This window comes from Melanotaenia boesemani, chromosome 5, assembly GCF_017639745.1.
Source record: "Melanotaenia boesemani isolate fMelBoe1 chromosome 5, fMelBoe1.pri, whole genome shotgun sequence".
Lineage (NCBI taxonomy): Eukaryota > Metazoa > Chordata > Actinopteri > Atheriniformes > Melanotaeniidae > Melanotaenia > Melanotaenia boesemani.
In genome coordinates, this window is record NC_055686.1 from 460,876 (window position 1) to 480,392 (window position 19,517).

Genomic DNA, 19,517 nt, shown 5'->3' on the forward strand with positions numbered 1-19,517 from the left:
TTTCTGTGTTGGACAGAGTTTACCTGCAGTTCTCTTTGGACCACCTCCTCATCCTCAGTCCTTCTGCTGCCATGGCAACATATCTAAAGCATAAGGAGGAGGAGTCAGGAGGTGACGTTACACTGAAGAATCCAACAGAAGAAGAGATCATAGGGAGGAAGAGGAAAAGAGAAGATGACGACTCTTCATCCTCCTCTGTTACCATGGCAACATGCACTGGGGGCGGAGACTCTCGACCTTGTGTTTCTATGGTGATCAGGGTGGAGGAGAAGGAGGGTATGACCTGGAAGAACACAAGGCCAGAGGAAGAGGAGGAGGTGGGGCTTCAGCTTTGCTTCTCAGTCAGAGCTGCCGTGATTGGTCCCTTGGTCAGCTGGGGGCGGGACCCAAAACATGTGCCAATGATGGACAGAGAGGTGGACATAGAGAAGGAGGAGAAGGTGAGTTACACACCTGGACAAGCCATGATTCACCTGTGATGTTACCTGTCCACCTCTCTACCTGTGTGTGTGTTCAGGTGGTGCTGGTGTTCTCAGGTGTGTCTGCTCGGTGGTTTCCTGTCCTGCAGCCTGCATGTTTCTACAGACTCGTTGCTGCCAACACACAGGTAAAAATACCTGTCTGTCATAGAGGGGTAGTTATTCCAGCTCCGTGGTTATTCCACCTCTGTGGTTATTCCAGCTCTGTGGTTATTCCAGCTCCGTGGTTATTCCAGCTTCGCAGTTATTCCAGCTCCATAGTTATTCCAGCTCTGTGGTTATTCCAGCTCCATAGTTATTCCAGCTCTGTGGTTATTCCAGCTCCATAGTTATTCCAGCTCTGTGGTTATTCCACCTCTGTGGTTATTCCAGCTCCGTGGTTATTCCAGCTTCGTAGTTATTCCAGCTCCGTGGTTATTCCACCTTTGTGGTTATTCCACCTCTGTGGTTATTCCAGCTCCGTGGTTATTCCAGCTTCGTAGTTATTCCAGCTCCATAGTTATTCCAGCTCCGTGGTTATTCCAGCTCCATAGTTATTCCAGCTCTGTGGTTATTCCAGCTCCATAGTTATTCCAGCTCTGTGGTTATTCCAGCTCCATAGTTATTCCAGCTCCATAGTTATTCCAGCTCTGTGGTTATTCCAGCTTCGTGGTTATTCCAGCTCCATAGTTATTCCAGCTCTGTGGTTTTTCCAGCTTCGTGGTTATTCCAGCTCCGTGGTTATTCCAGCTTTGTGGTTATTCCAGCTTCGTGGTTATTCCAGCTCCATAGTTATTCCAGCTCCGTGGTTATTCCAGCTCCGTGGTTATTCCAGCTCCATAGTTATTCCAGATCCGTGGTTATTCCAGCTTCGTGGTTATTCCAGCTCCGTGGTTATTCCAGCTCTGTGGCTATTCTAGCTCTGTGGTTATTCCAGCTCTGTGGTTATTTCAGCTCCATAGTTATTCCAGCTCTGTGGTTATTCCAGCTTCGTGGTTATTCCAGCTCCGTGGTTATTCCAGCTTTGTGGTTATTCCAGCTTCGTGGTTATTCCAGCTCCATAGTTATTCCAGCTCCGTGGTTATTCCAGCTCCGTGGTTATTCCAGCTCCATAGTTATTCCAGATCCGTGGTTATTCCAGCTCTGTGGTTATTCTAGCTCTGTGGTTATTCCAGCTCTGTGGTTATTTCAGCTCCATAGTTATTCCAGCTCTGTGGTTATTCCAGCTTCGTGGTTATTCCAGCTCTGTGGTTATTCCAGCTTCGTGGTTATTCCAGCTCTGTGGTTATTCTAGCTCTGTGGTTATTCCAGCTCTGTGGTTATTTCAGCTCCATAGTTATTCCAGCTCTGTGGTTATTCCAGCTCTGTGGTTTTTCCAGCTTCGTGGTTATTCCAGCTCCGTGGTTATTCCAGCTTTGTGGTTATTCCAGCTCCGTGGTTATTCCAGCTCTGTGGTTATTCCAGCTTCGTGGTTCTTCCAGCTCTGTGGTTATTCCAGCTTTGTGGTTATTCCAGCTCCGTGGTTATTCCAGCTCTGTGGTTATTCCAGCTTTGTGGTTATTCCAGCTCCGTGGTTATTCCACCTCTGTGGTCATTCCAGCTCCGTGGTTATTCTAGCTCCGTAGTTATTCCAGCTTCGTGGTTATTCCAGTTCCATGGCAACGTCTCAAGAGAACCTTCTTTATTTTGGAAGTAAATCAGATCTTATGATCCTGATTGGTATATTCATGTCACTCCAACAGGATCCCAGTGTTCTGATTGGCTCTGGAGTCCATGGGCAAAGTGGGGTGGAGCTTCACACTGACTCCACACTTCAGATCAGATCTGATTGGAGGTTCCACACTTTGACACGCCCCCCGCTGCTGCTCACCTGCAGACAGGTAAGTCCTTGCTGGTCAGACCAGAATATCTCAGCTCTGTGTAGCCGGTCTGAAAAAAAAAACATTTTTCTGACCAACTTTTTAACTTCCAGCTTCTGTTCAGTGTTCCTGCAGAAATCTGTTTATAACTCTGTAGGTATCATGTGCTTTAAAGAAATCATGACATTGGGTGAGGCTCTGAGGTTCTTATTGGGTTCTTATAGTCCAACGTGACCAGGGTAAGTCTGAAGGTCAGTTTCCACCGGGTCCATGTGCACCGCGGCCTCCAGAGCTGGTCCTGGCTGTGTGTTTCACACCACGCGCTGCGGTGCGTCCCTGAAGTATCTGGTCTACGCTAAACATGCGTCAGATCTATTTTTGGTTGAGCAAGCTTGCAGAACGTGTCAAGCTCAGCAGGTCCAACCAGGCCAGACAGGAGCCCGGACAGAATCCTGAACCCAGGAGCAGGGTGAAGCACCTGGTAAATAGGCGTATTCGGACAGAGGTTCTAAGAACTGTCCTAGTTCTATGAACCGCCCTAGTTCTATGAACTGTCCTAGTTCTAAGAACTGTCCTAGTTCTAAGAACCGTCCTAGTTCTATAAACTGTCCTAGTCCTGTACTGATCCAGCTACGAGGACTGGATCTAGCTATGAGGACTGGGTCCAACTACGAGGACTGATCCAGCTACGAGGACTGGGTCCCACTACGAGGACTGGGTCCAGCTACGAGGACTGATCCAGCTATGAAGACTGATCCAGCTACGAGGACTGGATCCAGCTACAAGGACTGGGTCCAGCTACGAAGACTGATCCAGCTACGAAGACTGATCCAGCTACGTGGACTGGGTCCAGCTACATGGACTGGGTTCAGCTACATGGACTGGGTTCAGCTATGTGGACTGGATCCAGCTACGTGAACTGGATGCAGGAGACCAGAGTTCAAATCCCCCAGGGGACATTAACACCTTCTAGTCGGGTCCTTTGGCAAGACCCTTAACACTACTGCGTACCACCTGTAGTGGCTTTGGATAAAAGCTTCAGCCCACTGACTGGAACGTTATGTAAGGTAACGACTGGAACGTTATGTAAGGTAACGACTGGAACGTTATGTAAGGTAACGACTGGAACGTTATGTAAGGTGACGACTGGAACGTTATGTAAGGTAACGACTGGAACGTTATGTAAGGTAACGACTGGAACGTTACGTAAGGTGACGACTGGAACGTTACGTAAGGTGACGACTGGAACGTTACGTAAGGTGACGACTGGAACGTTACGTAAGGTAACGACTGGAACGTTATGTAAAGTAACGACTGGAACGTTATGTAAGGTAACGACTGGAACGTTACGTAAGGTAACGACTGGAACGTTACGTAAGGGTAACGACTGGAACGTTACGTAAGGTAACGACTGGAACATTAGGTTGGTGTTGAGCTACTGGAGCAGTGAGAACTGTTTTGAGACGTTAGCATAGCATGCGGCTAACTGTTCGATTATCTGTGGTCAACTGTTGGATTCCTGGAGGATCTCCACTCCTCATCTCATATTCTATAGTTACTGAAAGTGGAAACGTCCTCACCTGTCCTTCTTTGTCTCCTCAGGTTGTCTCACCTCATGTCCTGTCTGTCTCTGAGGCGCTGGACTGCAGGTAAACCGTCTGCTGCACCCTGTGGCTTTCTGAGGAACTGCAGCTTAACTCATCAATAACTCTGATTGATCTGTTTCAGCTCAGAGATGCTGTGTGTTCAGGGTCTGCTGACAGAGAGGATACACACCCAGTCTGAACACACACACACAGGTACACACTCAGGTGTGCGTCTCACACTCTGTGACCAAACTGGGAGGAGTCTCAGAGTATACCTGGACTTAAGCCACACCCCTTACCTAGCTGGCTTGTTGCCTGGCAACACCCTACTACTGTCTGGTTTCCAGAGGAAGCTGTCCAGGTAACACTCAGGTATCCTTTACCATCAAGTCAGAGCAGAGTTACACAGGTAACGTACACCTGTACAGGTGTTCTGTAACATCAGGTCAGAGTAGAATCACACAGGTAACGTACACCTGTACAGGTGTTCTGTAACATCAGGTCAGAGCAGAGTTACACAGGTAACGTACACCTGTACAGGTGTTCTGTAACATCAAGTCAGAGCAGAGTTACACAGGTAACGCACACCTGTACAGGTGTTCTGTAACATCAAGTCAGAGCAGAGTTAGACAGGTAACATACACCTGTACAGGTGTCCTGTAACATCAAGTCAGAGCAGAGTTAGACAGGTAACGTACACCTGTACAGGTGTCCTGTAACATCAAGTCAGAGCAGAGTTAGACAGGTAACGCACACCTGTACAGGTGTTCTGTAACATCAGGTCAGAGCAGAGTTACACAGGTAACGAACACCTGTACAGGTGTCCTGTAACATCAAGTCAGAGCAGAGTTACACAGGTAACGTACACCTGTACAGGTGTTCTGTAACATCAAGTCAGAGCAGAGTTACACAGGTAACATACACCTGTACAGGTATCCTGTAACATCAGGTCAGAGCAGAGTTACACAGGTAACGCACACCTGTACAGGTGTTCTGTAACATCAGGTCAGAGCAGAGTTACACAGGTAACGTACACCTGTACAGGTGTTCTGTAACATCAGGTCAGAGCAGAGTTACACAGGTAACGCACACCTGTACAGGTATCCTGTAACATCAGGTCAAAGCAGAGTTACACAGGTAACGCACACCTGTACAGGTGTTCTGTGAACATGCACCAGTTTACACCTGAAGGCCACACCAGAAGAATATCTGAGCATGCTCAGTGCAGAATGACCATTCTACTGATGTTACTTGTAATAACCTGTGTACTCTTCGTATCCCTGTTTACCTGTGTGTGTGTGCGTGCGTGCGTGTGTGTGTGTGTGTGTGTGTGTGTTTCAGGTCAGGAAGTGTGTACTGCTCCTACCTGCATGTCAGCTCTATAACTGTGATGTCACTGGGAGATACCAGGTACCTGCACACCTGCTCTCACCTTCACTTATCTATTTATCATGTTTGTTTACATTTGTCTGTGTCTTCAGCCATGCTCCGCCTCCTCCTGCTCCCATGATGCACCTGGGTCCGTGGTCTATGAGCAGCGAGGAGCAGAGCATCATGGGACAGGTGAGAGGTCACCTGGTGTGTTTCCTGTTTCTGCAGCTGCAGTGGATCTGCTCAGTCTGTGGCTCGTTGTACACACAGGTACTACACTCAGGTACTACACACTGTACACACAGGTACTACACTTAGTTACTACATGCTGTACACACAGGTACTACACTCAGATACTGCACACTGTACACTCAGGTACTACACTCAGATACTACACACTGTACACACAGGTACTACACTCAGATACTACACACTGTACACACAGGTACTACACTCAGATACTACACACTGAACACAAGGGTACTACACTCAGGTACCACACACTGTACATACAGGTACTACACTCAGATACTACACACTGTACACACAGGTATTGCACTCAGGTACTACACACTGTACACCTAGTTAGTACAGTAGGTACACTCAGATACTACACACTGTTCACTCAGTTAGTACATCTAGTACACACAGGTACTACACACTGTTCACTCAGTTAGTACAGTAGGTACACTCAGATACTACACACTGTTCACTCAGTTAGTACAGTAGGTACACACAGGTACTACACACTGTACACTCAGTTAGTACAGTAGGTACACTCAGGTACTACACACTGTTCACTCAGTTAGTACAGTAGGTACACACAGGTACTACACACTGTACACTCAGTTAGTACAGTAGGTACACACAGGTACTACACACTGTACACTCAGTTAGTACAGTAGGTACACTCAGATACTACACACTGTTCACTCAGTTAGTACATCTAGTACACACAGGTACTACACACTGTTCACTCAGTTAGTACAGTAGGTACACTCAGGTACTACACACTGTTCACTCAGTTAGTACAGTAGGTACACACAGGTACTACACACTGTACACTCAGTTAGTACAGTAGGTACACTCAGGTACTACACACTGTTCACTCAGTTAGTACAGTAGGTACACTCAGCTACTACACATTGTTCACTCAGTTAGTACAGTAGGTACACTCAGATACTACACACTGTTCACTCAGTTAGTACATCTAGTACACACAGGCACCACACACTGTACACACAGGTACTACACTCAGATACTACACACTGTACACACAGGTACTACACACTGTACACACAGATACTACACACTGTACACACAGGTACTACACACTGTACACACAGGTACTACACTTAGATACTACTCACTGTACACACAGATACTACACTTAGATACTACACACTGCCAACAGAACCACATCATCCGCAAAGAACAGAGACCCAATCCTGAGGCCACCGAACCGGATCCCCTCAACACCTCGGCTGCACCTAGAAATTCTGTCCATAAAAGTTATGAACAGAATCGTGACAGAGGACAGCCTTGGTGGAGTCCAACCCGCACTGGAAACGATTCTGATTTACTGCCGGCAATGTGGACCAAGCTCTGACACCGGTCGTACAGGGACCGGACAGTTCGTACAAGCAGGTCTGGCACTCCATACTCCCGGAGTACCCCCCACAGGAGTCCCGGAGAACACGGTCGAATGCCTTTTCCAAGTCCACAAAACACATGTAGATTGGTTGAGCAAACTCCCATGCCCCCTCAAAGACCCTGAATAGGGTGTAGAGCTGGTCCACTGTTCCACGACCGGGACGAGAACCACACTGCTCCTCCTCAATCCAAGGTTCGACTATCTGACGGACTCTCCTCTCCAGCACCCCCGAATAGACCTTACCGGGGAGGCTGAGGAGTGTGATCCCCCTGTAGTTGGAGCACACCCTCCGGTCCCCCTTTTTGAGGAGGGGGACCACCACCCCAGTCTACCAGTCCAGGGGGACTGTCCCCGATGTCCACGCGATGCTGCAGAGGCGTGTCAGCCAAGACAGCCCTACAGCATCCAGAGCCTTAAGGAACTCTGGACGGACCTCATCCATCCCCGGGCCTTGCCACCGAGGAGATTTTTAACCGCCTCAGCGACCTCAGCCTCAGAGATGGAAGAGCCAGCACCAGCTACCCCAGATTCTGCTTCCTCATCAGAAGACGTGTTGATGGGATTGAGAAGGTCTTCGAAGTATTCCCTCCACCGCCTCACAACTTCCCGAGTCGAGGTCAGCAGCCCCCCATCCCCACTGTACACAGTGTTGATGGACCAGAATCTCCTCGAAGCCGTCCGGAAGTCATTCTACATGGCCTCTCCAAACTCCTCCCATGCCCGAGTTTTTGCCTTAGCGACTGCCGAAGCTGCGCTCTGCTTAGCCCGCCGATACCCATCAGCTGCCTCTGGAGTCCCACAGGCCAAAAAGGCCCGATAGAACTCCTTCTTCAGCTTGACGACATCCCTTACTGCCGGTGTCCACCAACGAGTTCGGGGGTTATTGCACGACAGGCATCGACGACCTTACGGCCACAGCTGCGGCTGGCCGCCTCGACAATAGAGGCACGGAACACAGCCCACTCAGATTCAATGTCCCCCCCCTCACCCGGGACTTGGTTGAAGCTCTGACGGAGATGGGAGTTGAAACTCTTTCTGACAGGGGACTCTGCCAGACGTTCCCAGCAGAACCTCTCAACACGCTTGGGTCTGCCAGGCCTGACCGGCATCCTCCCCCACCATCTGAGCCAACTCACCACCAGGTGGTGATCAGTTGACAGCTCCGCCCCTCTCTTCACCCGAGTGTCCTGAGTGGACACTCTTATGTCTGAACAAGGTGTTCATTATGGACAATCCATGATGAGCACAGAAGTCCAACAACAAAACACCACTCGGATTCAGATCGGGGGGGGGGGGGGGGGGGGGGGGGGGCGTTCCTCCCAATCACACCCCTCCAGATCTCGTGAGCATTCAAGAATGAGGGAGTCCCCAGAAGGAGTGCTCTCCAACACCCCCTCCAAGGACTCCAAAAAGGGTGGGTACTCTGAACTGCTATTTGGTGCATAAGCACAAACAACAGTCAGGACCCATCCCCCACCTGAAGGCGACTTGCCAACGCACAGGCAGCAAGCCAGGGGGAAATGAGCATGCCCACACCTGCTCAGCGCCTCTCACCAGGAGCAAATCCAGAATGGAAGAGGGTCCAGCCCCTCTCAAGGACAGTGGTTCCATAGTCCAAGCCGTGCGTTGAGGAGAGTCCAACTATATGTAGCCGGAACCTCGCGCACCAGCTCAGGCTCCTTCCCCACCAGAGAGTTGACATTCCACGTCCCTAGAGCTAGCTTCTGCAGCCGAGGATCAGACCGCCAGGGTCCCCGCCTCTGGCAGCCGCCCAGCTCACACTGCACCCAACCCCTATGGCCCCTCCTGCAGGTGGTGAGCCCACGGGAGGAGAGGCCCATGTCACCCTTTTGGGCTGAGCCTGTCTGGGCCCCATGGGCAATGGCCCGGCCACCAGGCGCTTGCCTCCGTGCCCCACGTCCAGGCCTGGCTCCAGAGGGGGGTCCCGGTGACCCACGGGGGGTAATGCTCCAGCTTACCTGCAACCAGTAATGGACAAAGTGGTGCAGATGATAGATGCATGGATGTCTGGATGGATGGATGTGTGTATGCATGGATGTCTGGATGGATGGATGTGTGTATGGATGGATGGATGGATGTGTGTGTGAATGGATGGATGGATGGAGCAGGCAAATTAAAGACATGGTCGTGGATGATGATTAATCATGATTTATCATGATTAATCGTGACTAATTAATTAGTAAGCTGTGATTAATGTGATTAAAGTGATCATATGGCGGTCCTAGTCTTGGTCTAGTTCTGTAATTCATGCATACGTCACTGCGCCTGCACACATCTACCTATAGCGGGTTAATGAGCCTCTATAATTGGTGTTCCTCACCCGACCAGCACCATCTTTGAAACTTTGGTAAGATAAAAATGCAGATCAGAAGAAACTGAAGAGTCCCAGGTTCCTCTGATCTAAAAAAAAAATAAAAACTCATCTAAAGCAACTAAAACAGCCGACCTCACCAGTGCAGATTAGCCAGACAGAACCGGACTGAGGAGGATACCCCGGGTTGGAAACTAAGAGTTAAACATCATTGATGAGCTCTTTTAGTCCTGGTCTTTGGCGCCCTCAGAAGGACGACCAGACCTGGTGCCAGGACATCATGTACCGAGTTTGGTATCTGATCGAGGCTGCTCGCTGGTGTTTACAGGAACCGGTGAAAACGTATCCCCTGATGATTAGAAGAGTCAGGTACCGCCACCCCGCTCTACTAAAGACCGAGACATGGTCTAGTTCACCTGAAGTCATGTTCCTGCCTCCTGTGTATGAGTAATGTGTTATGTTTGTTCTTCAGTCGTGCAGGTCTCGGTGTGGATCCTCCTCCTCCAGGTTTCAGTCCAAAGCAAAGTAAGAACCAGTTTCTGATCCATGGTTAATACACTGCTGAAACAATGAGGGACGTAGTGGGCGTGGCCTACACCTGCCTGTGTGACCTCCCTAAAACATCTCAGGATGAGACCCTGGATGTTCTCCTGCAAACACCTGACCAATCAGGCTGCTCGGTGCTCCACTAGTGCACTGATTTTTAATCAGGGGGTCGGGACCCCCATGAGTGCTGGTTGTTGTCCTCCTACGGCCCCTTCCACGTTTCCCAATATACACTGCTCACAAAAATTAAAGGAACACTTTTTTTATTGGGCCTGGCATGAAATCAGTTAAACCTGTCTGATAATTTTCTGGTTGGTTAAGCAGCTGAGGGCATCGTTAATCACTTTCAGCTGTATTGGTGTTCATGGAATTAACAACAGGTGCACCACAGTGGCAACAATCAGAAAACCCTCAAAACAGGACTGGTTTTACATGTGGAGGTCATTTCAAGTTTCTCCCTCTTGATCTTTTTTGGCTGATTTTTCACTCGTGCTGGTTTTGGCTTGAGTAATCATCTCTACTGGCAGTATGAGGCGATTCCTTAACCCTACAGAAGTTGCACAGGTTGTCCAACTTCTCCAGGATGGCACATCCACACGTGCTGCAGCAAGAAGGTTTAATGTGTCTCCCAGCACAATCTCCAGAACATGGAGGAGATTTCAGGAGACTGGTGGTTATTCTCGGAGAGCTGGACAGGGCCGTAGAAGGTCCTCAAGCCATCAGCAAGACCGATACCTGCTCCTTTGTGCAAGGCGGAACAGGCTGAGCACTGCTCGTGCCCTACAGAATGACCTCCAGAGGGCCACTGGTGTGAATGTCTCTACCCAAACAATCAGGAACAGACTTCATGAAGGTGGCCTGAGGGCCCGACGTCCTGTAGTGGGCCCTGTGCTCACTGCCCAGCACCGTGGAGCTCGACTGGCATTCGCTGAAGAACACCAGAATTGGCAAGTCCGCCACTGGCGCCCTGTACTTTTCACAGACGAGAGCAGGTTCACCCTGAGCACCTGTGATAGACGTGAAAGAGTCTGGAGAAGACAAGGAGAACGTTATGCTGCCTGCAACGTCGTTCAACATGACAGGTTTGGTGGTGGGTCAGTGATAGTCTGGGGAGGCATATCCATGGAGGGACGCACAGACCTCTACTGCCTAGGAAATGGTTCTCTGACTGCCATAAGGTATCGAGATGAAATCCTTCAACCCATTGTCAGACCCTACGCTGGTGCAGTAGGTCCTGGTTTCCTCCTAATGCACGACAATGCCCGGCCTCATGTGGCAAGAGTATGCAGGCAGTACCTGGAGGATGAAGGAATTGAAACAATTGAATGGCCTTCACGATCCCCTGACTTAAACCCAATAGAACATGTGTGGGACATTATGTTTCGATCCATTAGGCGCCGCCAAGTTGCTCCTCAGACTGTACAACAGCTCAGGGATGCCCTCACACAGATCTGGGAGGAAATGCCACAAGACACCATCCGTCGTCTCATTAGGAGCATGCCGCGACGTTGTCAAGCATGCATACAAGCTCGTGGGGGCCACACAAGATACTGAAAAGCATTTTGAGTTGCAGAAATTAAGTTTTTGAAAAAATGGACTAGCCTGCCACATCTTCATTTCACTCTGATTTTAGGGTGTCTACACAATTGAGCCCTCTGTAGGCTGAAAACTTTTATTTCCATTAAAAGACTTGGCATCCTTTTGTTCCTAAGACATTGCCCTGTCGTTATTTGTATAGATATCCAACTTCATATTGAGATCTGATGTATCTAATGTGTTTCTTTAAAGTGCTCCTTTAATTTTTGTGAGCAGTGTACTAGCAGGTCTCCTGGTATACTAGCCGGTCTCCTGGTATACTAGCGGGTCTCCTGGTATACTAGCCGGTCTCCTGGTATACTGGCCGGTCTCCTGGTATACTGGCCGGTCTCCTGGTATACTAGCCGTTGGCAAAGATTAGCCTGACAGGATGAAGACAGGGAAATGGTCTGTGGCCTCCCGCTGCAGGATCAATCCTTTATGGGGGTTAACTTGCTAACTGCCTCATTTCCACCTGTTTTTGTTCCATTTTACAACAGCAGCTGTTATTGATCCGCTATCAGTTTTCTTCCTAACTGGACAGATTGATGTTCCAGAGCTGGGACTGACTACATGCTAAGGATCAGGTCTTCCCTTTATTTATTTCAGCAGTGTATTAATAATTAACCTCATTGATCCAAACATCTGATGATCAGTGAAATTGATCAGTACAGGTTATTGATCTGTTGTGATTACTGATGTGTTAATAACTGCAGCTGATCTGGTTTCTGGTCTGATAATAAACTGATTTTATCTGTATTGATCAGGTTGGTGGTAGACGACGGTACCGGTGAGGCTCACGTCTGGTTCTCAGGTGTGATGGTTCGTCATCTGCTGGGATTGGCTGATTCTCAGTGGGAGGGGCTTCAGAGAGCTCTTAGGACAAGAGGTCATATCAGAGTCTACCCTAGGGGGCGGGGCCTGGTGAGTACCTGTCAGGTGTCTGTATTTACCTGCTGTCTCTGATAAAGATGAAGGACCCGACTGAATATAAGTAAATAAAATAATTAGAAGTCAGATTGGTTAAGAATTCTGTTTCTGGGTCATGTGACCCAGTCATGTTCGGGTTTCTAACAGGATGGAGGAGCAGGACTCCAGACTAAGATTTTTTACAAGGACCACAGCGGCCTCTGACTTAAACTTTTAGGAGCACTAGCAGAAAATTTAGGGGCGCACACGGAAATCACCTTCCAAAGCAAATATTCACATTTCCTCTCATTTTCACCGTATTTGTAATAAATACTTGAACAATAAATTTAGAAATTACAATGTTAACATTTCACATTTTTTATGTACAGCAGTTAACATAGAAAACATCTTACTGGCCTCACTAATACAAAACAAGTAGACATAAATTTAGTCCAATCAAAAATACTTTTCAAGGTTTATAAACTTTTTTCAAACTAATGTGGTGGGAAAACGATGTTTGAAACTCTGAGCATGTAGACTTGAAAACAGCAAGGTTGCAACAAGAGGTTTGAATCTCTGAAAGTCTGATTCTGAAACTGTAATATGTATGTTGCTCTTATGAAGCAGTACAAAATGATACTTGCAGAGATTCAAACTTTTTTTTCAGATTTTCAAAATACTTTTCAAGGTTTCAAACCTCATTTTCAGACTTGCTAAACTTTATTTCAGGTTTTAAATGTTTGAACACTGCCTTTCAAGGTTTCAGAACGTTTTCTTTTGGTTTCAGATTATAGCAGTTTTCTCATCCCTTAAAGAACGGCAAATGTATCGTCGTTGTAGAAAATTCACTCCACTGTCTCACATTTTAGTCGCTAAATTTGACCATTAGCTCGCAGTCTGGAGCCCTGAGGAGTTTTCTGTCTTATTACCAGATAGAAACTTCTTCACTAAACTGCTTTTGTTTCCTTCTGAAGTTACTCAGGTGTAGCTGCAGGTGTTCAGGTGGAGGTCTGATGTTGCTCAGGTGTAGCTGCTTGTGTTCAGGTGGAGGTCTGATGTTACTCAGGTGTAGCTGCTTGTGTTCAGGTTGAGGTCTGATGTTACTCAGGTGTAGCTGCAGGTGTTCAGGTGGAGGTCTGATGTTACTCAGGTGTAGCTGCTTGTGTTCAGGTGGAGGTCTGATGTTACTCAGGTGTAGCTGCAGGTGTTCAGGTGGAGGTCTGATGTTACTCAGGTGTAGCTGCTTGTGTTCAGGTGGAGGTCTGATGTTGCTCAGGTGTAGCTGCAGGTGTTCAGGTGGAGGTCTGATGTTACTCAGGTGTAGCTGTAGGTGTTCAGGTGGAGGTCTGATGTTACTCAGGTGTAGCTGCAGGTGTTCAGGTTGAGGTCTGATGTTGCTCAGGTGTAGCTGCAGGTGTTCAGGTTGAGGATGTTGCTCAGGTGTAGCTGCAGGTGTTCAGGTTGAAGCCTGATGTTACTCAGGTGTAGCTGCAGGTGTTCAGGTGGAGGTCTGATGTTACTCAGGTGTAGCTGCAGGTGTTCAGGTGGAGGATGTTGCTCAGGTGTAGCTGCAGGTGTTCAGGTTGAGGTCTGATGTTACTCAGGTGTAGCTGCAGGTGTTCAGGTGGAGGTCTGATGTTACTCAGGTGTAGCTGCAGGTGTTCAGGTGGAGGTCTGATGTTACTCAGGTGTAGCTGCAGGTGTTCAGGTGGAGGTCTGATGTTACTCAGGTGATTGACAAATGTTATACTTGATGATGTCATCATGATGAGTTTCCTGATTACCTGACTGACCATTGGAGATTCAAATGTTCTCTACAGAACCACAGAGGAACCTGATCAGACTTGTGTTTACCTGTCCTCTAGGTGTTTACATGTCCAGGTGTTTACCTGTCCTCTAGATGTTTACATGTCCAGGTGTTTACCTGTCCTCTAGATGTTTACATCTTCAGGTGTTTACCTGTCCTCCAGGTGTTTACATGTCCAGGTGTTTACCTGTCCTCCACCTACCTGTGTGTTCAGGTGTGTGACGGAGGCTCTGACGACCCCCTCCTCCACTTCCTGTTGTGTGTGTGCAGCAGTGATGTCGTGTGTCGGCCGATCTTCATCACCTGCAGGAAACACACCAATCAGAAGTCTGAGGGTAACACACACACACACACACACACACACACACACACACACACACACACACACACACACACACACACACACACACACACACACCTCTGCACAGACACCTACAAACTCCTACACACTCAGGTACACAATGAATCACTAAATCATGTGAATTCCGTTTTTATTTATTGTTTGTTTGTTTGTTTACCTGCCAGAGGTGAGGCGGTTCAGTCGAGGAGAGAGAGACTTCCTGACCAGGCTGACTCGTCCTCTGCAGCTCACCTGTGTTCACCTGTTTACTGAATGATGGTTCAATCTAACTTTATCTGTTCTGTGTGATCAGATCAATCAATAAATCTGTTTTCACTCCCGTCCACGTCCGTTTCCTACGTCGCTCCCTTTCACGTCCGGTTCCTACGTGGGTCCCGTCCATGTCCGGTTCCTACGTCGCTCCCTTCCACGTCCGGTTCCTATGTGGGTCCTGTCCACGTCCGGTCCCTACGTCGCTCCCTTCCACGTCCGGTTCCTATGTGGGTCCTGTCCACGTCCGGTCCCTACGTCGCTCCCTTCCACGTCCGGTTCCTACTTGGGTCCCGTCCATGTCCGGTTCCTACGTCGGTCCCGTCCACGTCCGGTCCCTACGTCGCTCCCTTTCACGTCCGGTTCCTACTTGGGTCCCGTCCATGTCCGGTTCCTACGTCGGTCCTGTCCACATCCAGTCCCTACGTCGCTCCCGTCCACGTCCGGTTCCTACGTGGGTCCCGTCCACGTCCGGTGTCCACTTCCAGTTTCTACTCCGGTTCCGTCCACGTCCGGTTCCTACATCGCTCCTGTTTATGTCCGGTTCCTACGTCGGTCATGTCCACGTCCGGTTCCTACGTGGGTCCCGTCCACGTCCGGTTCCTACGTCGCTCCTGTTTATGTCCGGTTCCTATGTCGGTCATGTCCACGTCCGGTTCCTATGAGGGTCCCGTCCACGTCCGGTGTCCACATCCAGTTTCTACTCCGGTCCCGTCCACGTCCGGTTCCTACGTCGTGCCTGTCTACATCCGGTTCCTACGTCGGTCCCATCCACTTCTGGTTCCTACGTCGCTCCTGTTTATGTCCCGGTTCCTACGTGGGTCCCGTCCACGTCCGGTGTCCACTTCCAGTTTCTACTCCGGTTCCGTCCACGTCCGGTTCCTACATCGCTCCTGTTTATGTCCGGTTCCTACGTCGGTCATGTTCACGTCCGGTTCCTACGTGGGTCCCGTCCACGTCCGGTTCCTACGTCGCTCCTGTTTATGTCCGGTTCCTATGTCGGTCATGTCCACGTCCGGTTCCTAAGAGGGTCACGTCCGGTGTCCACGTCCAGTTTCTACTCCGGTCCCGTCTACGTCCGGTTCCTACGTCGTGCCTGTCTACATCCGGTTCCTACGAGGGTCCCGTCCACTTCTGGTTCCTACGTCGCTCCTGTTTATGTCCGGTTCCTACGTCGGTCCCGTCCACATCCGGTTCCTGCGCCGGTCCCGTCCGCGTCCGGTTCCTACGTGGGTCCCACTTACGTTTGGTTCCTACGCCGGTCCCGTTTATAGGCTCTTTCCGACTGTAGGAACCTTTTGCAGTTCCTATAACCTTTTCAGGAACCAGGCCGTTTTTTCGCGCATTCCGACATATAGGAACTAGGGACCAAAGCCCCCAGTTCCTATAACCATTTTAGCTCCTACTCCGAGGCAGGGTCTGAGCGGGGTTCTATAGGAACCCTCATGACGTAGGTGTTTGGTGACTGGTAGCTACGCCCCTTGCCAGATTTCCGCATTTTGTGTCCCCGCCACATTTAAAAGACATGGTAAAACAACAACAGAGCAAGCGATAAATGGACCGACGAGGAGGTCGAAGCTCTTCTGACCGTCTACGCCACAGAGGATTTTCAGAGAGGTTTTGAAGGTTTGCAGCGAAATATAAAAATATTCCTGATGATCAGCTCTCAGTCAGAGAACGCAGGATAACGCGAAGCAGCGCACGTAGAAAACACACACAAGACTACAAATAAATTAAGGACCACGACAACCGGAGCGGGACGAACCGAAAAAAAAACAGTAAATTGGACAGCTTGTACCACCGACATGTTTACTCGGGCAACGCCGCAGCAAATGACTCCTGCGTGCGGCAGGAAAAGCCAGTGTGATATGCAGCATATACACACATGTAAACAGTTATTTTTGCTCTGCTGTATTCACTATAAAAAAAATAAATGACTTTGTAAAGAGTCTGAAGTTTTCAGTTTATGTCTGTTAGATGTGGTTTGGCCACATCTATAAAATATTAGCTAATAAAAATATTGAGTAGTTATTAACTTATCACAGCTATGAAATATTAAATAATCCATCTTTGGTCGCTACATTTTAAGTCTTATCCTGGGTGTAAATTACATTAGTTTATCAACTTTATAACATGCTCCATATCACAGAACGAAGTTTATCATGTTTAACCAAGATCTGACACAAATTACACACCTGTAAACATTTCACCACCCTTTTTATGTTTTTACCTTCATATACGCTAAATCTGTGTGACCATGTCCTCATAATTCTAAACCATAACTCAGTCACAACCAACCTTCCAGTGATGGATTTCTCCTCCACCTTTCTACTGATGATTCCATAAAACACACAAAGCTTAAAGCAGATAATGAGATCTTTATTTTACACATAACACAAAAAGAAAAAAAATGAAATGATGCATTTTCTATGGAACATTTTCTCTTTAAATGTGTACATCATGTGTACATGTATGTTCTGTCTGTCGAACTTCCAGAACACGATGCTTATTATGAAGAGGTGTGTTGTGATTAGCTGGAAGGCAGCAGGTGAAGCATCCAGGCTGTTCTCCATCTCCTTCAGTATCTGCAGCAGGTGGTTGTGTCCATCCTCTCCAGTGCAGCTTCAGGCGGCCACAGATGTATTGAAATGTCTCCCTGGACATACAGAAATGCTCTATCTACTGCTCATCGGTAGAATTGAGAACAACCTTTTCCCACTAGTTATCAGCTTTGTTCCGGACCAGCCGGACGGTGAGGAGTTCAATGAGCTGCAGCAACGTCTGAAACGCAGAACACGAGTTACAATAAACCCGCCGTCTGAAATATTTACTTATTGTAATCTGCTCAACACAGACAGTAGAAAACCGTCTGAAACGTTTACTCATACGACACGTATACAATCGGCGCATGTTTAATAAGTTAAACTTACACGTTGTCTCCTTTGTCTGCGGCGGATCTCCTGCCCCTGGATTCTTCATCTTCTGACTTTCAGGAGCCTTCCAGCCTCGACGTGAGACGCCTGATTTTAACGTCCATCAGTAACATCTCCATCAAGCAGAGCATGAACATGACGATCTCTTCGTTCTCCATATTAGCTTGCCATGTTGTTTTGTTTTTAGCGGGTTTTGTTTTGTTGTTATGTGGCGCTAAAGTCACACATCACTGTCGCAGACGTATGCGTCACATCGGTCCCGCTACCGCCCCCAACTCATGTGCGAATGCAACATGAAACAGTTCCCCTGGAGAAGGTAGTTCCTAGAACTAGGACAGTTATTAGAACTGCGTTCTTAGAACTTCTCTGTCGGAATGCGCCTTATGTCCGGTTCCTACGTGGGTCCCGTTTATGTCTGGTTCCTACGTGGGTCCCGTTTATGTCCGGTTCCTACGTGGGTCCCGTTTATGTCCGGTTCCTACGTCGGTCCCTACCACGTTTGGTTTCTACGTCGGTTCCGTCCACATCCGGTTCCTACACCGATCCCGTCCACGTCCTGTTCCTACGTGGGTCCCGTTTACGTCCGGTTCCTACGTGGGTCCCGTTTATGTCCGGTTCCTACGTCGGTCCCGTCCACATCAGGTTCCTACACCGGTCCCGTCCACGTCCGGTTCCCACGTGGGTCCCGTTAATGTCCGGTTCCTACGTCGGTCATGTCCACGTCCGGTTCCTATGAGGATCCCGTCCACGTCCGGTCCCTACGTCGGTCCCTTCCACGTTCGGTTTCTACGTCGGTCCTGTCCACGTCCGGTTCCTATGAGGGTCCCGTCCACGTCCGGTGTCCACTTCCAGTTTCTACTCCGGTCCCGTCCACGTCCGGTTCCTACGTCGCTCCTGTTTATGTCCGGTTCCTACGTCGGTCATGTCCACGTCCGGTTCCTATGAGGGTCCCGTCCACGTCCGGTGTCCACGTCCAGTTTCTATGCCGGTCCCGTCCACGTCCGGTTCCTATTTCGTTCCCGTCTACATCTGGTTCCTACGAGGGTCCCGTCCACGTCTGGGTACTACGTCGGTCCCGTCCACGTCCGGTTCCTACGTGGGTCCCACTTACGTTCGGTTCCTACGCCGGTCCCGTCCACGTCCGGTTCCTACGTGGGTCCCCTCCGGTTCCTACGTGGGTCCCGTCCACGTCCGGTTCCTACGTCGCTCCCGTTTATGTCCGGTTCCTACGTGGGTCCCACTTACGTTCGGTTCCTACGCCGGTCCCGTCCACGTCCGGTTCCTACGTGGGTCCCGTCCGGTTCCTACGTGGGTCCCGTCCACGTCCGGTTCCTACGTCGGTCCCTTCCACGTTTGGTTTCTACGTCGGTCCCGCCCACATCCGGTTCCTACGGGGGTCCCGTTTACGTCCGGTTCCTACGTGGGTCCCGTTTACGTCAGGCTCCTACGTGGGTCCCGTTTAAGTCCGGTTCCTACGTCGGTCCCTTCCACGTTTGGTTTCTACGTCGGTCCCGTCCACGTCCGGTTCCTACGTGGGTCCCACTTACGTTCGGTTCCTACGCCGGGCCCGTCCACGTCCGGTTCCTACGTGGGTCCCGTCCACATCCGGTTCCTACACTGATCCCGTCCACGTCCGATTCCTACGTGGGTCCCGTTTACGTCCGGTTCCTACGTGGGTCCCGTTTATGTCCAGTTCCTACGTCGGTCCCTTACACGTTTGGTTTCTATGTCGGTCCCGTCCACATCCGGTTCCTACACCGGTTCCGTCCACGTCCGGTTCCTACGTCGGTCCCTTCCACGTCCGGTTCCTACGTGGGTCCCGTTTACGTCCCGTTCCTACGTGGGTCCCGTTTACGTCCGGTTCCTATGTGGGTCCC

The 19,517-nt window shown here is 49.4% G+C and overlaps 2 protein-coding genes across 6 annotated transcripts in view; both read left to right on the forward strand.

Annotated features, from left to right (window-relative positions):
* Window positions 1-14,777, forward strand: part of ctc1 (CTS telomere maintenance complex component 1) — a 56,818-nt gene extending 42,041 nt beyond the window's left edge. Inside the window, exons 14-24 of one of the 5 annotated variants that reach the window (XM_041984675.1) lie at window positions 17-440; window positions 518-607; window positions 2,201-2,338; window positions 3,920-3,966; window positions 4,046-4,264; window positions 5,245-5,313; window positions 5,385-5,544; window positions 9,733-9,785; window positions 12,149-12,305; window positions 14,312-14,432; window positions 14,623-14,777. In XM_041984675.1, coding sequence (XP_041840609.1) covers window positions 17-440; window positions 518-607; window positions 2,201-2,338; window positions 3,920-3,966; window positions 4,046-4,264; window positions 5,245-5,313; window positions 5,385-5,544; window positions 9,733-9,785; window positions 12,149-12,305; window positions 14,312-14,432; window positions 14,623-14,714 — 1,570 coding nt within the window. In that variant the 3' untranslated portion in view covers window positions 14,715-14,777. Of the gene's footprint in view, window positions 1-16; window positions 441-517; window positions 608-2,200; window positions 2,339-3,919; window positions 3,967-4,045; window positions 4,276-5,244; window positions 5,314-5,384; window positions 5,558-9,732; window positions 9,786-12,148; window positions 12,306-14,311; window positions 14,433-14,622 lie in introns of those variants that run through there. The other 4 variants (XM_041984676.1, XM_041984677.1, XM_041984678.1 and 1 more) reach the window with 4 other exon arrangements.
* Window positions 14,778-14,935: 158 nt separating this feature from the next.
* LOC121640260 (flocculation protein FLO11-like) lies at window positions 14,936-19,261 on the forward strand. Its single transcript, XM_041985961.1, has 2 exons — window positions 14,936-15,459; window positions 19,081-19,261. The coding sequence occupies exons 1-2, from the start codon at window positions 14,936-14,938 to the stop codon at window positions 19,259-19,261; spliced, it is 705 nt and encodes a 234-aa protein (XP_041841895.1).
* Window positions 19,262-19,517: the final 256 nt, after the last annotated feature.